Genomic DNA, 17,071 nt, shown 5'->3' on the forward strand with positions numbered 1-17,071 from the left:
TCTAAAACAAACATACAGAGGGAAATAAACTTTAAAACCGAACTACAAATATATTCTGTTACAGCAAAACTAGCCTGCTCCAAAGCTAGCTCTAGTTAATAGATGAGGCTGCAAAATCAATGTAGTACCCTGTACATTTTGGTTGAGTAAATTCTTGCCATTAATCATACGTATGAAATGCCACAGTCTGAGGCCACCAAGATGTATAGCTTTAAAGCTACTGAAAGTTGCTTCCTTTAATGTTACAATAGAGGTCTTGGTTCTTGGGTACTTCAAGAACTGGAAAAAAAAATGCAAACTGCACTGTATTGAAAATAAAATAAAACACAGACCAACATATTGAACAACTGTTTATTCTTAGCATTGAATAAAAACCTCACTGTATGGCGAGGCACACTGAAAGTACACCATGCTGTTAAATTGCTCAAGTTGTGAACACCAAAACATCTGGCTATTATTCCAGAGGTTAAGAAGGAGTAACTAATATAATTAAACCTTCACAGCATACAGCATTTTGGTATTATGTACATTTTTTTTCCTTTCTTAAATTCGCATGGGAAATTTCAGTAATATAGTTATTGCAACACATTACAGGAACTGCCTCTTCTCAAGAAATGAACAAAAACGAGAGTCCAAGTTGTTCAGTGTCATGATTTTGTGGCTTCTCACAAGGCATGGTTATCATGCAGTGTTCTGTGTATTCACTACAAGCTCCAGTCAAACTGTACATTAAACTATTGGACATTGCTCTTATTACTAGCTGCCCTATTTGTCCCCTCTTACCTAGAAGAGGTTTTCCTTGTAGTGCTTTAAATAACCTATTGATATTTTCTTTTCTAAATGAATTTTATTAATTAAATATTTTTTTCCTTCCAGTGAGCAGCCAACCACAATACATTTATCCCCAGTACAGAGCCAACTTTGAGGACAATGTGAAATGAGACCAATAAAATCGATTCCTTTATTTTTTTTAAATCTTTGGATCCCTTTTTTAACCCAACGGCCTTTGTAAACTACAAAATCATATTAAAATATATAATCACTTAAGAACTCAGTTACTAGACATAGCACTTCAGAGGACAGTGCTTGATTCAATTTCACCAAAAAATTAAAATGGGCACCTGCAAATATAAAGGGGACTTTTCCTGTAGAGAACAACAGATCTATGTAGTATGTGTACAGTATGTAAAATTGTAACAAAGACAAAATCACAAAAGGTTTGTATCATTTTATAAGACATGACAAATATGAAGTCCTGTTATGCAGCATTTTCCGATCCCATGGGAAAAAAAGCTTCCAACTAAATTTGTTTTTAAAGTTAGAGACTTTTTATAAAGTCTGACCTATCCTTATTTGGGGAAAATCCTGTATTGTACCACAGTCTCCCCTCTATGTACAAAAGGGGCAAGTGCACAAAATCTGGCTAAATGAGAGCTGTGGTATCCGTTCACCTGTGTTAACTATTAATACTTACTAGAAGTGAACTTTAGGAAGCAATACCAACTACTGGAACCTTTACATATTAACATTAAAACCTAAAGCCTTAAATGCAATGCGTGTGTTGAACTGCAGCTCCCAAGGCCCATTCACAAAGGATACTACAGGTAGTGCAGGACACAATTAGCACCGGCTTTATTCCTTAATCATCTCTTCAAGATGTAAATACAAAATAATGCTTAGGGAATTCAGCACTCTACAACATGGCAGTCAGTTTAATAAATCAGTACTATTCTTTAAAGTGCAATTGAATACATTTCAGCTAGACGTTCTTAGTTCCTTTTCTTCTAGAAACTCAAAGATGCTGCAGTTCAAGCAATGTTATGGGTTTTATCAACTTTTTCACTTCCGTCTCTCCCTTACAGTTTCTTAAACAAAAGATTTTGACTTAAGTACTATCGAAGCACTGCTGGTAATGTGACCAGATGCATCATGCACTATTCAATCTCAAGTCTATATCCTTCCACATCTGAAATGATTCCACTTTTCACAAAAGCCATTCATCATGCCTGTTCTCTTACCGGATCTCTACTGGATCAGCATGTACTTGATAACGCTCACATTTCTACAACGTGTGTAACAGATTTCCAAATTTTCTAAATCAGAATTAAAAACTCATGAGGCAAGTTTAAAAAATAATAATAAATCAAAAAAGCATGTAGCCTTCTTGGAATAAACCTAGTTGGGGTTGGGGTGCAGATTTCAGGACTAGTTACAGATGGGTGAAAACTTTAACAAACCACCACCACCACCACCACCACACACCACTGCTATTGGCACTATTAGGCTTTAGTTATCAAAAACATACTACTGCTTCAAACCACCTGCAGTAAACAAGGTTAAGAGTTGCTCTTTAGAAGACTGGAGGGGATGTGCTCAAGGTACCACCCTTTGGGGCAGAATAAAATGTTATCTGAAATGAATAATAGTTCACTCAGGAAAGTAAATACATTCAGCATTTCTGATCCTGTGAAAGACCTGAAACGGCATTGGGAAAGTTAATGCCAATGTGTTCTGCACAACGAAGTTAAAAAAGAAAAGGGTCCTGCTTCCAGAGACTGCAAAGTAGATCTCAATTTACAAGCTTCCAGTGTGAATGAGCCTTAGCCGGGGCTTCGCAGAGACTAGCTACACCAAAACAGTAAAGCCAGAATAGAAACAAGAACTTCAGTATCTTGCATTCACCTCGCCACACCAGCACTTACTTTGTAATGTCTACTCACTATGACGCCTAGACCATGTCCGAATGTGGAAACCACATGGGACTGACATACCCATTAATATTGAAACTGCAAAGTGTAAAAACCAGAGTATTTCAAAACAGGGATACTCGGCAAAATACAGCAGGCAGTTTAAAGTTGGGAATAAACAGGGTATAAAGATATGTGAAGTGGAAAGAAACTGTAGAAAGCAGTAACTGGAACCCAACTGGCTATATACAGGAATTTGGTGCTTCTAAGGTACATTACAGGATATATCCAAAAAATAAAGCTATTTCAGTGATCAAAGTACTCTCATCACAGTATCAGCGGGCATCTGCATACATCTTTACACCTAACAGAACGTTATCAAATACATTGTTTTAGTAAGAAAAAAACCTCAATATTGATGCAAAAATACTGAATAGATCCATTGAAGTACGTTTATCTATACATAAATTGTCTCATCCTTCTGCTGATATTCCAAAACATAGCTTAAGATTTCCAAGATCGTTTTAGATTTTTTTTTTTTTTTTTTAAAGGAAAAAAAACAAAACAAAAAAAACTGCATTACACCCTTTGAAGTCAAGCAGTCTACCCCAGTGCTGGTGACAAATATACAGCAAGTATGTTTATTCATTCTTCTGTCAAAAGTTGAAACCTAAACATTTTCTGGACCATGAAGAGCTACATTTCTTTTTGGATCAGTCTTCCTGGCCTCCTATGCAGCCACTTTATTGTCCTTCTGAAAAGAAATAAAAGGTAAATTAAAACAAGCATTTTCATATTAACAAAAAGCTTAACCATGTTTTCAAGAGTATACTGTATTGCTTCAGAACATTCAACCTTATATTTAAAGGCCAAGAAGAGTCAGATACATCTTATATGCAAATACAGTATACACATGGAGAAACAGCCTCTAACTACACTGATACACCAACTCAATTTAAATGAAAATCTGGCTCAAACCATGGAGGTTACACACCAGTTCCATCTTTTTACAGCACAAACACAAATAGTGTCTTTTAAGTGCCAGGCAGAAGACTGTTTAAATTGCCTGCCCAGTTTTATAGACTGTCAATGCTGGAGTCACCAGAGGACCCTTACTAAAGGGGAGGCAACTAAAGCCATGCCATTGCAAGACATCCATTATGTTATCCAGTATGTTATTCACATTACACATGTTGCTGCAATCCATTTCCATACTTTAGAATTAATATGAACAAAGACTTGGACTGCAAAAACTGGAAAAATGGACTGCAGCAGAAAAGCCATGTTTGTCTCTTCTTAGCCTATCCATCTCTGCCTGTCCTATCCTGGCACAAACTTGGCCCGAGATTTTCAAACTGGGGATATGTGGAACCTATGACTAACAGTCGGAATCACGGTTTGGAAACAGTTACCCTGTATTCAAAGTCTGAGAACTCCCTGCCGCCCCGTCCTCCTCTGAAGCCACCCCGGAAGGCGCCTCCTCCTCCGCGTGGAGGGCCAAAACTCCCCCGTCCCCCGCTGCGGCCCCTGCCGCCACGGAAGCCCATGCCGCCTCGGCCCCGGTATCCACCGCGGCCCCGACCGTGGCGCAGTGGGATGCCGAAGGTCTCTGCGTTCATCCGCCGCTCCTCTGCCCAGGTCTGCCTCCTCTCTCTGCAAGAACCACAAGCCCGTCGTATTCAATGCAGTGCACAGTACAGTACAGTACAGTACAGAGAAACCCAGAGATCAGCACGATGGGGAGTATTTTCAGATTCTAACAAAGCACATCCACAGCACTGGTGGCATAGGGTTTCTCAGGCAACCAGATACAATGGGATTTAGGGATCGATTTGGCACTATTGGGAAATACAAAATCTGGGGAAGAAACTCATTCTCTTAAGGTGAACTACCAGAACTCACCTCGGGAATGCTGAAACTCCAGCTTTTTCTGCAGCTTTCCTAAAATAAAAAAGCAAGAACTGTTTTATCTGCATTAAAACATTCATCAACAGGAAGCACATCAAAAGCACCTGGTATGGATTTTCTACCAGAGAAATCGAATTTCAACTGTCATCAAGTCATTGGAAATGTAATTCTACATTTTAGTTTGTCTACAGGCCATTTTTAAAATAACTGAATGAACCAACCATGAAAAATGTTTATACCCCATACAGTAGAATGAGAATTATGAAGCAAGACAAAAGCAAAACTCTAACCCATGAATTTTAAACGTTTCATGTTTAGCAGAAGTGTTGCTGTTCATTACACTTTTTTAAAGTCTTACCTGGTATCGTCACAGGAGATGTTGTCAAAGAAGGACTTGGATTTGTCGTAGTAGCAGTTGGGTCCCAGCGGATCTTCCTCATCCGCATTGCCTTCACTGTTCTGAGTCTCAACCCCCGAGTCGCCCTTATCCTCTCCATTGACCGCTTTCTCTGGCTTTTCAGGTTTATCGTCTATAAAGACACGGAAAAACAAACAAAAGTCACTAAAAGTCATTTTAATTGCAAAAACGTCACTTTAAAACACCAGAAAGACCTTTAAATTCCGAAACACTACAAAAGCATGTAGAAAGATTACATTGAGATAGAAGTCATACCAGCTCAATATTGAGGCCAATTTATAGAATGATTCCCCAAAAATGCATCAGACCATTGATGGCTAGGTTGAAGCAGTGAGGCTAAGGATGAGTGTTTGCTGGTGCTTCTCCGCACTGACTAAAACAGGTTTGTGTAACAAATGTATAGCATTCAGTGATCAGAACGATTTTCATATGCAAACGTATACAAACTCTGATGTGATGTACAAGCTCCATGTCAAGAATGCTGAACAGATCACCTGTATGTAAAAACCCACCTTCACCCCAATTACAACAGATCAGCTGGAGAGTAGAAATGGTAACAATTGGTAATGAGGGTCATTTCATAGACCCTTCCTTTCAGCTGAATTCAGAATTGAGTTCTACTAGTAAACTCGGATTCTGTAAAATGTTCTAAAACCTTATAATTCTATAAAACAATACAAACTTCCACACACCCCCTGTGGAGACTGAATGCAGAGCTTTACAATTCCTCCTAATAAGTAAAAAAAATGTACCTTTAAGCTTCAGTTTTGTCTGGAATTCCCTGTCAATCTCCTCTTTATTGAACTGGGCATTAGCACTCTCGAAGTCAAAGTCTTTCTCAAACTTCATGGGGCTGTCTCTCCGGACCCCAAAGCGGCCCCTGCCACGGTGACCCCCACGTCCGCGCCGAGCAGAAGGAGGTCCTGTGGAAGAAGGGATCAAAACTGATGACTCCTGAAGATCAGGTCTGACTGAAAATCAGACCCTCTAAAGAGCATTATAACTGGACACAGTCATGGGACACACGAGACCCAAAGCACTTCAAAGAATAGACCGATAAAGTTGTGATCCGAGTGTAATAAACTGGTAATGTACGTAAACATTGGATATAACCTTAGGATTAGCTTCAACAAAACAGTATTTAAACTAAAATAAGGATCTGCCATCTACCCACCATGAGAAAGTGTTTCATTAAAACAATCTCTTCCTCCATTCCTCTAGTTAATTTAGTTCCACCGATAAGCTATAGAAGGGCTTGAATTTCATTTTTTGCGAGGGGCGTGATTTCCCCCATGCCTTAGTAAATGGGGAGATTCCAAAATAGTAGAGGGGTGCTAGTGGAAGGTCGAGTTGGAGGGGGAGGAGGGTTGTGAACGGGGCAGTCACAGTTGTCGTTCAATGGGGTGGCTCGTCAGCTTGGGGGATCTTTCTGGCTGGAAATGTAGATATGACAGCTATGTGGCACGATAAAATTGCATTTGTGGGATAAAGAAATTAAGGTTTGTGATGTGATGTCTACACAATACTACAACTTTTAGTACTGTTACTCAGACATCACGTTAGCCTTTTGTTCTTGCATTACTAAAATGCATAATTATACGTTCCATCAATCATTTGCATTTGAATAATTTTTTTACACAGGTCAAGCCTATCTAAGAAAGGTTTATAGTGTTGTATACAAAAGCTGATTAGTGCATGTCTAATCAATTAAAATGTACATGGACTAAAGATTACAAGCAAAACTGCAGAAAATCTTTATCACAATCAGTTATCACAATTATTTAAAATTGTTCAAGCAAAATGTAGGCTGCATTATATGAACAAAAGCTACGGCAACAAAACTGCTGTCCCACAATCCCTCTAGGACCTCCTAGAGCAGGCGATGACTTCTGATAGTGGTATGTTTTCACAAAACACTAGCACTGCACCTGGGCTTGGCACTTCGGCAGCAGAAACGAGGCACTAGTTGTGTTGTTCCATCGTTGTGCGACACGCTTCTCTGCACAGCTGGGTTTAGAGAAGGCTTTTCTGTAGGAACCTCCTGTGACCTCATGCACAGAGCAGGTATGAACAGAACGCACATCAATGGCAAAGATACAAGATCGCAACCAATATAAGCAATTTCGCAGAAACGCAGGAACAAGATGGAGAAGCGCGATTCTTACCATCTCACACTGAAATTCAGGCCCTGTATAGCTATGGCTGCTCTATCAAAAACACGTCAATGCCATGCTTGAGGCTGACATACCTGCTTGCCGTTTGGCAGCCTCCCTGTTCTCATTTCTGATTTGTTCTGCATCTGGTCTTGGCATTTTTTGCACATCTGTACCTGTGAAGTTACATTACTTTAATGTTTTCTGTGTACAGTGGTTACCATACATACTTCATAAGTAGGAGGCATTTCAAAATCAATACAAGCATCACTGACAACTTTAATTGCCCTGTGTGTAACTCTAAGGGGAGGACTATTTCACTTAGTAGGTAGAAACAAATGAGCTGTCAGGGTGACCTCAGGGCAATACCTAACATGTAACATCAGCCATGTTACAATGACTATTGAAGTCTTTGAGGCCATCACTTTACCTCAGTCCACTGCTGGAACAAGCAATAGACTGCCTTCTGTGCAGCTGGGCAGTGGACAATTAAAATGGGGCTGCCAGTACAGGAGCTCAGCTTTAATATGTGCAAAACTACAAAGTTGGAACTGGACGAATGATTGAATTCAGGTTTGAAATTTGACACTCAGTGTATACTGTGTGCGTAATTAGGCTGGAGTCAGATTCCCTTACCCCTCCTCTGCTCCTGGAGTTCAGCTGCTTTCTGATTGGCGGATGATGGTATGGGTCTGGCCGGGGCGGGGCTCCTGCGGCCTAGGGAAGCAGTGGGTGCCGGGCCGGACGTGGGGGCAGTCTGGACTGCCTGCTCCAGGGTGGGGCTTTTCCTCAGGGGGTCCAGTTGGGGACTGGAACGACCTGAAAAAGGTGGGGAACTTTATGGCTGCACCATCATGTAGTTCTTTAACGGCATTGATAGGGGAGGGTGGGGTCTCGGGCTGAGAACCGTCAAATCAGTCGCATCACAAACTTCACTCAGATGGTTTCAATTTCTTTAATGATTTAACATGTGGGCTTTTCAAATTAAACATGCAAATTAAAACTATCATGCACAGGAGAATAAATGGTCTACAGAACCTCTGAATGCATCACTTCAAAAGGCTTTGGAAAGACCTAAACCTGCTTGTTACAGAGGTGTTTGACTAATTCTTGTCAGCTATGTCTGAGTTTGTGCAACATCAGAAATGGCAATTTGAAACAGTGGAGACTGCATCTGTTACATGTTCTTATATGGGAAGAATGAAAAAAGGATAGGACAAACAAAACTATCAGATGTTCAAAGGCACAAACTGTCAAAGGAAAACTTTCATGACCTTCAAAACAAAGCACTACTGCCTACAGTAAATGCAAGGGAATCTGTACTTTTATTAATTTAAAAGTTTACATTGTGTTATTAATCTGCTGCAACTCCAATGTTGAATAGAAAGCATTTTAATTGCAAAACAAATCAGTTTTTGCATGAAGTCTTTACCTTGAAGCAACTGTGTTTTCAGTAAGCGTGTGTCAGTGGAAAAAGCAGAACCAATTGTATTGCTCTGGGACAGGGATGGAGGGGTGCTTGTATCTTTACCAAAGGAGGTCAGAGAGCTTCCTGTGTAGAAAGGAACAGAAGGTTTAGAGGTGTGGGCATTGGCTCTTCACACATGCTATTAAAATCTCTGCTCCCAGTCATGGCCAATACAATTTCAAGTGGTTAGATTACAAAAATGTAATAAATCACCAGGAACCATTTGGGTGAAAAATTCCTGCCTCAGAAATGACAGACTAGCTTATAAGCAAGTCAGGGAAAGGTTTTTATTTGTATTTTCTTTCAGGAATTCAAGTTAAGCGTTGAATTCACAAATTGTATTACAGGTTATAACTCACAGTCCAGACCCCTGCAATTTCCTTTAGGATAGTTATTAATATACCATTAGAAAAAAGTATTGCCATTGTTGTAACAATCAATTTCCTCCAACAAACTTGCCCAAGTATCTTTTTCAGATGGAAATTTAGGGTTCAAAACCAGCCTGCAGTTTATTGTAGCGCCTGTAAAGACACATGAGAACAGCAAGCCCCATCACAAAAACTGATTTGATGAACAGTCAGCTTGATCCAAGAAAATTGTGTTTTACTCCAAAGGCCATAACACTAATTTTATCTATTCTATTACATGTTAGCAAACATTATGAGCTGCACTGGGAAAAACACTCCCCATTTAAAAAAAATGCATCTTGAAAATACAGCTGCCAACCCACAACTTTTATCCTTTGGAATGGGAGAAGATACATACCCACTCCTACGGCACCAAATTGTTGGCTGACCAGGGGGCTGGGGGTGAACTGGCTGTATCCGGAAACTGGGCCCCTGCTGAAAGGGGCATAGGAGCCCACAGACTGGAATGACGCAGCAGGGGAGGAACCCAAGGATGACTGGCCACACAAAAAAAGTTAATGTTAGCGCACACATAAATCACAAAACCCACAGAACTTGAAGATGGTGTTTAGCCAGAATTGAATTCGTCCTTATTCCCAAACTTAAATTTGCAATAAGATGAACCACCTTTTTCATGAAAAAAATTCCAACGCATAATCTTGTAGCAGAAAAATAATTTCTGGTACTTAAGTTCTCAAAGGATTTTAAAGCAACTGGCAAAATAAATGGCAGTCTAGTCTTCTGCATAAACAGTACAAATGAGTAATTAGGCACATTACAGTTGAACAGTAATCACATTCTTCATTTGAATGAAAGTTAACGGAAGATTAATTTTGTTTAGCAAATATTAAAATCGGCAATACATCTATCAATTACATCTTCCCAGAGATGATTAAACACTGATTCAGTTCAGTTGAATCGAGTTACTTCACAGAATTTAAACTTTCTTTACCTGGACGATAGCAGGATCCTGAGGAAGAGAGCACTGTGGTTTGGGGGGCTCGCAGACAGTGAGGTCTTTGATGTCGCTGCCCCGAAAGATGATATACTCAAAAACCTCATCTCGTGGTGCTATAGGCCTGTCCGTGGGACGATCTTCAGTGCCAAAAGATCGCACTGAGGGAGAAATATTAAGTTAAAAAACCTGGACTAGTACATTTAATTTGACAATTTACAATGCAGCTAAAAAACATGCAACTGTGGTCAAACAAAGGCCTGTACAATGGCATATACTTACACACAGAAAAAACACTGTTAGAGATGTAACCTACACTTTCTACATACAGGTAATTGGTGTAGAATGAAGTCAATTTAACTTACAAAAAGCAACTATACATTTAAGTAGCAATATCCTATTTCTCTGACAAGAAAGCTACGTTATTTTGATTTGAGTGATGCCTTTGTTCAAGGCCACTTTGGAAGTCCATCTGCTCGTTGTATAATTGTTATATGAGCAAAAAAAATATATCTATAAAGCAACTGATTTTACTAAATGGGAAACTGATTCACCATTGTCAATATTAGAAGCAGCCTCACATTATCCTAATTTAAAACCTCTCGAATTTTCTTCTTCAAATGTAGCCTTCTTACTATACATGGTCTCATTATGAATGGCTGTATCTCAACCTCAATGTTACATGCAAGGTCTGTTATAACTGCCTATGTAAACTAGAAAGGAATTATAAGAAGTGGAAATTGAAGGTGATCCTTCCCCAAATGTTAGTTTGGGTTCATATGTTCAGGATTGAAATGTTTTCTTCTGATTACGTAATTCATTACAATCTTAAGTCACGTCTTGTTGCCAGCTGGAACAATGTAGCGAATAATTAACTTTAGTGATGTGGTGAAAATTGCAGGGTTCTTCAGATAGGGATTCACTATGAATCGGAATTGTAAAATACACAATTCAAGGCATTAGCTTTCTTGAAGACTACTTAAATACAAGTTATACTTACCATATATACCATTATCATTACATAACTTAAATGGCATGCTTAGGATTAGTTCAAGAGAGCCTGGCACAAGGTCAGATTAGATGTTATGAAAAAATAAAAAAATAAATTTGAACAGCTTAATAGCAAGCTTTCATCAGGGCAGGCTTTTCTTAACTTATAAAACAGTTACTCATACTGGGACATGGGAGAAATGGTCTGAGTCAATCTTTGGAAGGTACTTATATTTAAAATATCAGATTTGCATGGACTCTACACAATACAACAAAAATGGGATGATTTGGTTTCAGAGTAGGATTCCATATGGGAAAAAAATGACCTTACACAAATGCCTGTGCTGTTCAGATATGTATCGTTTTTAATTATTTTTGCTTGTATCTCTACGGTATTTTAAAGCAAACCTGTATTAGGCCTGTGTGTGCTACTGAAATGAATACAGAGCATAATATAAAAATCCCAGAAAGCGAAAGACTCAATGAACAAATGCAAAATCATGCATTTTAAATGAGCCTACTTTAATATTATGGAAACACAAATACCCATCAGATAATATCGATTCACTGCTGGATGAACCCTAGACGTTTCGATCTATAGCTTCTCATTTCCATGTCACGCCTGGAAAGATTATTATTTCATCTTCCCATCTTTTATGTAACGGTTCGCTTACTTGGATGCAAATGTTAAAAACAGTATTAATTACACCGGCGATGTTAAGGCAGTGCAAGGCGAATGAATGGTATCAGAGCAAAGGTCACAAAACGTCAAAAAATAAACGCCAGTATATTTACTACTTGACATGCTTGTTTTCATATATAAGATTTAGGTATGAGAGACTTCTTGCTGTCGCTTTTTGCAAGTCGACCCATTACGGATAATATCAGCATATGCAACTTGGGAAACTGATACTGGCGGGGATGAAAAACTGCTTACGTTCTTCCCCGGTGATTAAAAGTAAATCCTCTAACGTTGCACCCTAACGGCCTATTACATAATGACACTAGTGGGGGAAACAGCCGGGTCTTACGAGACTGTCACTGAAGTTTTACTACAACAAGCAAAATAAATGTCAGCCTTGGCACATCGATTTCACCCAGCGCCCTGCCGAGCTGCCCGGGCTGGGTCCCGCACTTCCCCCGGGAACGACGTGGCTTCTCCTGACCCAGCGAGCCCAAGGGCTGAGCAAAACCCAGCCCCGGCGACCCAAACTGCGCTTTCCCCCGGTTTAGACGACACCTGCGTGCAACTGAGTGCACACGGTTTCCTACAGTATGATTTTAAAATGTTTACCGCCATTTTAGTTTCGTCAAGTTGGATAAATTAGACACTTCGATGTTTCAGGCCTACTTAAACTGCCCATCTAATGAGAAAGCAATAAGTAAACAAAGAAAGACCACGCATGCTGCGTAATTATGTCAGCGCTTCAGTACAAATTAACAACCAAGTGCCCGTCAGTACCAGAGAAGCAACTAAACCATTTTAATTTTGTTTTTCAATAATCATGAAAGCTTTATTTACAATCACCCCAACTACTGGCACTGGCTACTACATTACACGCTTCCCATTTTGAATTATGCAACCCGCTTTTGTTATCCAGTTATATCCAGGAAATCTGTTTATATTCAAACTTGCAGTGGTTACGATGTTTTTTTATTCATAAAGGTGATCTGCGCGTGTGGAGAAAACACGTTTCAAAAATGAAACTGGAATAACAAAGAAAACTAGTTAATTCGAGGGAAGCTGGTTTCAATTACTAACTTTAACAGAGCGATTTCAAACGAATAGTGACCAGGTATTAAATGGCATTAAATGTATTATTTGCTCCACATCTCCCGTCTCTCGGTGGGTGAACTCTACCCCGGGCTCCCCGACGCGGGCTCCGGGTTTCTCCCCACCCCCAGTTACCTTTGGCGAGTGCGACGGTCGAGTTTTCGGTGTCGATAGTGTATAAAATCCCTTCGTAGCGAATCTCGGCCTTCGAGATGAGGCTGATCTTGCTACCGATATACGGGGTCCCCCCACTCATGATGTCTCCGGGAGCTGCGGGACTCCTGTGATAGCGGATGGCTGTGGATGAAAAGTCTAGTCCTTCCTCGGGTCTCTGGCGCTCTCTCTCCCTCTCACTCTGGTCTCCCCTTCTTCGAAGCTGCTACAACAACATGGCCGCCGTCATTTTCCTTCGCACTGGCCGCGGGGGGTGCTGGGAAGTTGTCACACATACACAGACCACCAACTCTCGCGAGGTTTCATGGCGAGCCTATGAAGGCGAGGTGAATTCAATTTAAATACATAAACAACTCAATTATAAGCTTAACCTTCTTACAGGCGAGACACATTTTATTTGAGAATTGGAAAATGTCTGTTTTAGAATAGGTCAATTAGGATTGAGTGTCTCTCGTCGCTACTGTACAAATGTCCAAAAGAAACCGCGCAGTGATTGACTGTGTTGTATTTGTAAAACAAAAATGAAATCTACAGAACCATGCCCTTCTTTACTACAGTTCATTACAGTCCTGCAAATGCAACTCATAACACGTTAAATAACAAATATCTCAATTTAAGTTATTTATATTGACTACATTGACACAAGATTGCTTGCATTTGCACAATAACTATAATCCATATCAAATGGGAGTATACATCTTGGTTATGTTACTGATCAGTATTTCTCAATGATTTCATATGTATTATTTTATAGAACAATATATATTTCATTGTAAATTAACAATTAATGGTTCCCCTGTTATAGTTTTACAATAAACTATACACCTACAGAACAGTGTATCTTAATTAATTTGGCAGAATATTGTACATTAGCATGGATTAAAGGTAGGGCTTCACTGAAAAATAGGTATAGTTTAACATAGTTTGTCAGTAAATAAATTGGTTGATAACCTTATCAAAGATAGAGAGTGCCAATATTTATATAATGGATTGTACCAGAGGCTCTGTGAGGTTGATTTTTAAGGGCGGGTGAAGGCCAGTACATTTTGGGATATGTGGGATGAAAGTGTACTGCCAGCATTAAATACTTTTCATGGCGTGAGCATGTGCATGTATCATTACAATAACTCCACTTCATAATTAGTGTAGATCAGCAGTTGAAGGAAAATAGTGTTGAACACATTTCAGGCCCTGCAGAGGCCCGACCCCCGAGAACACCTCCGGGATAAACTGGAATAATGAATCAGGAAGAGGATACAGGATCGATCTGCTGTGCAGGATTGCGGTACTCATAAGGGGGGCAGGCTCAGCACTGCACCCTGCCATATATAATACTATGAACCAGCTACCTTCTGGTATTTGTCTGTAGTCCCAATGCTTTTGATAATGTAGTACTGTAAATGTATATAACCGTATTTAATAATCAAGTGCACGTAGCAATATATTTAAAATGAATTAATAAGTAACAAATGAAAGTACGACTTTCAGATATGTATTAAACTGTCAGGATCTTTTAAATTATTGCAACAAAAACGAGAACGAGCAGCTTCTTCTTCCTGCTAGGAAGTAACATAAAAGCAAAGTCAGCTTTGCAACGTTATTTACCAGAAAACACTACCTGTTCCTAGCAATAGTATCGCATGACTTGACTCTCCCGTTATAACCAGTCTCTGCTATTCTATGTGGCATCCGCTCAAGAGCACCACTCTCTGTGAAATGAATCAAACCCCGACAGAGCGAATGAATTTTGGCGCTCTGACGTCACGACCATTCCCACAATGCCCAGCAACACGCATGCGTACTGACTACACTAAAATTTGGACAGCGATCTGAGATCAAAGATGGCGGGCGCCTCCGACCCTCTGGAAGATATGCTCTTCTCCGAGGTGGATGAAAAAGCCGTGAGCGACCTAGTGGGCTCTCTGGAGTCGCAGTTATCCGGCCAAAGCAACCCAGCAGCTTCCCATACCGAAACCAGGAATGCTGGGGCCACGGGCACCGCCAATCACCACTTAGGAAGAATGCTACCTGCCCAAGTGGGCACTATACTAGAGCAGCAACAACAACAAGGACAACATAAAGCTGGGCTAAATCAGGAACCCAACTCTAAAGCACTTAGCTCCGGGAAAACTGTGATACCGTCTCCGCTTAGTTCCATTCCGCCCTTCGAAGAACCTTCCATCACTTCTGGGACCGCGGTAAACGCCAGTAGTAGCGGCTTGCAATCACATGGAGCATCTAATATCACAACACTGTCTGCACCTGGGCTGGTAACTTTGCCACCTCCGCTGGTCAGCATTAGTCCTGGCAACAGGGGCAGTGTTTTGGGCTCGGGAGGGGCAGCAAACGTAGCGACAGATCCCCTAAAAAATCACATCACCTCCACCATCAGGACTGCTCCTGCAGGGATACAGAGTTTGAACGGGAACGGCGGAGTTGCTGTGAACTCTCCCATCAATGCCGCTGCTCCTGCCGGTGTCAGTTTCCCGTCCGGAGCAGGCACGGCTTCTCTGGTCAATAACGTTGTAAACAATGTGGTCTCTAGCAGTAGCAGTGTCGTTAACTCTAGTTTGACTGTGGCACCATGTGCAAATACAACCGCTTTTAGTGCATCCCAGTCTGGTTTCCCCGCCTCACAAGCCGGGGTGGCCTTAGACGGGGCAGGGACTCCCACAATAGCCCTGCAGAGACCCCCGACTCACATCACCGCCAGCATTGCACAAAATGGAAACGGCACGCCGGGGTCGGCTTTGGTCCAGCAGGGCGCTCGGACAGGTCCCCCCGCAGCTGCAGTCGCGCAGCTGGTAAACCACAGCAAGAGCGCGGATGCGAGTAACCCGAAAGCAGACTCGCCAGCGCCGTCTAAAATCATCATGGCCAGCCAGCCTTGCGTGGTCAATTCTTCAATAAACCCCGTCTCTTCACCGGCTCCCGTTGTCAACCCCTCCGCCAGTCAGCCGCAGAGCTCGGTGGCCAACTCGGTTCCCGCCGCCAGCAGTCCGGTTCCTCTCGCCGCCGCGCCGAAGCCGACTGTCAACATCGTGGCGCAGCCGGCGGTCACCACTGTCGGTGTCGTCAGACCCGGGATCCCGTCGCCTGCCCCCGTAATGACCACAACCACGCAGCCCCAGCCGCTTCGAGCCGGGGTGGCGACAACCCAGAGGATAGTGGCACCGCAGCTGGTGGTGAGGCCACCCCAGCAAACTACAATCCAGCTGCCTCCTGGATTTACCATTCCCCAGGGTAAGTGCCATTAAAGTTTCATTTCTATTTTATTCAGGGCCAAGCACACATGTATGTGTGTATTTAACTCTGACACATATGTTGCTCCCACTGCCTGCAGATTTACAATTTCTTTTTCTTTAATTATTCTTTTGGTGACGCACGGTAGCAGCGCTGGACAGTTTGACTCGCTAATTCACCAATGTCTGTGTAACTTTGATTCCCAGACGCTGCTCAAACATATTCATTACAAATAGTAGGCGTGCTCCCCACCTCTCCAAAACTTGATCTATTCCTATGATCATGTAGGGACACCCTCAGCCTATTTTAATTGCGTCACTTTGCATTTTTACGTTTCTTTTCGAGAAGCTCCAAAGACTGATCACTAATGTTACAATACACAACTGTAATCTGATGTAGTTGGTCTTTTTTTGCAGAGTGCAGGGCAAGGTCATGAACACTCACTTTTCACTAGTTCAGCCTGTCAGTGTCAGAAGTTCAGAGATCACTCTGTCTGCAAATTACATGTGAATTTAATGTGCATGTGAACAAACCAGATTCCCCCCCCCAAAACAAAAACTCAGAAAAGCAATGCACATGTATACAAATAAAATTAAAAACATGATTATTTAAAAAAAGAATTAAGCAATTTTATCCTTGGCACGCTTTCAAAATTTAAACACATGTCCAGGTATTATGCATAAATACTAACGCAGATGTACAAGGAATGTTTGCAAATGTGCTATACTAGACCTGTAACAGTAATTTCTCCTCAAACTAAAGGCAGTACAGTGTGGAGTGGAAACAGGGGCCTAGGGGCAGTTGAGCATTAGCATCTTATAGAAAACACAACTGGATAACTATGTATTCACTGAACTTAATTGCTGTTTACTGAGAAGGCACTTACATTTTAAA

General features: G+C 41.2%; 2 protein-coding genes across 5 annotated transcripts in view; one reads left to right on the forward strand and one right to left on the reverse strand.

Moving 5' to 3' along the window:
• Positions 1–337: 337 nt before the first annotated feature.
• Positions 338–13,195, reverse strand: lsm14ab (LSM14A mRNA processing body assembly factor b). Of its 4 annotated transcripts, none has more exons than XM_066714012.1 (11): positions 12,896–13,195; positions 9,994–10,157; positions 9,400–9,538; positions 8,599–8,718; positions 7,803–7,985; positions 7,262–7,342; positions 5,766–5,936; positions 4,954–5,125; positions 4,590–4,628; positions 4,100–4,340; positions 338–3,438 (listed from the first exon to the last, which is right to left on the reverse strand). In XM_066714012.1, exons 1-11 carry the CDS (start codon positions 13,014–13,016, stop codon positions 3,418–3,420), a joined length of 1,452 nt encoding a protein of 483 aa, XP_066570109.1. In that variant the 5' UTR covers positions 13,017–13,195; the 3' UTR covers positions 338–3,417. The 4 variants fall into 4 exon arrangements, with proteins under 4 accessions (XP_066570109.1, XP_066570108.1, XP_066570111.1 ...); XM_066714011.1 differs by having other exon boundaries at positions 338–3,441; positions 12,896–13,194; XM_066714014.1 differs by lacking the exon at positions 8,599–8,718 and having other exon boundaries at positions 338–3,441; positions 12,896–13,194.
• Positions 13,196–14,731: 1,536 nt separating this feature from the next.
• Positions 14,732–17,071, forward strand: part of LOC136759148 (transcription initiation factor TFIID subunit 4) — an 84,653-nt gene continuing 82,313 nt past the window's right edge. The window contains exon 1 of the mRNA XM_066714015.1: positions 14,732–16,177. Within this exon, the coding sequence (XP_066570112.1) occupies positions 14,776–16,177 (1,402 nt within the window). The 5' untranslated portion in view covers positions 14,732–14,775. The remainder of the gene's footprint in view (positions 16,178–17,071) is intronic.

The sequence above is a fragment of the Amia ocellicauda genome, chromosome 9 (assembly GCF_036373705.1).
Source record: "Amia ocellicauda isolate fAmiCal2 chromosome 9, fAmiCal2.hap1, whole genome shotgun sequence".
Lineage (NCBI taxonomy): Eukaryota > Metazoa > Chordata > Actinopteri > Amiiformes > Amiidae > Amia > Amia ocellicauda.

Excerpts from the sequence above, each read along its gene's own strand:
- lsm14ab (XM_066714011.1), bottom strand. The coding sequence starts at position 13,016 with ATGAGTGGGGGGACCCCGTATATCGGTAGCAAGATCAGCCTCATCTCG. Across the intron at positions 5,937-7,261 it reads GGCTGCCAAACGGCAAGCAG|GACCTCCTTCTGCTCGGCGC; the intron begins GTATGTCAGCCT and ends CTTCTTCCACAG. Across the intron at positions 4,629-4,953 it reads ATCTCCTGTGACGATACCAG|GAAAGCTGCAGAAAAAGCTG; the intron begins GTAAGACTTTAA and ends TTTTTATTTTAG.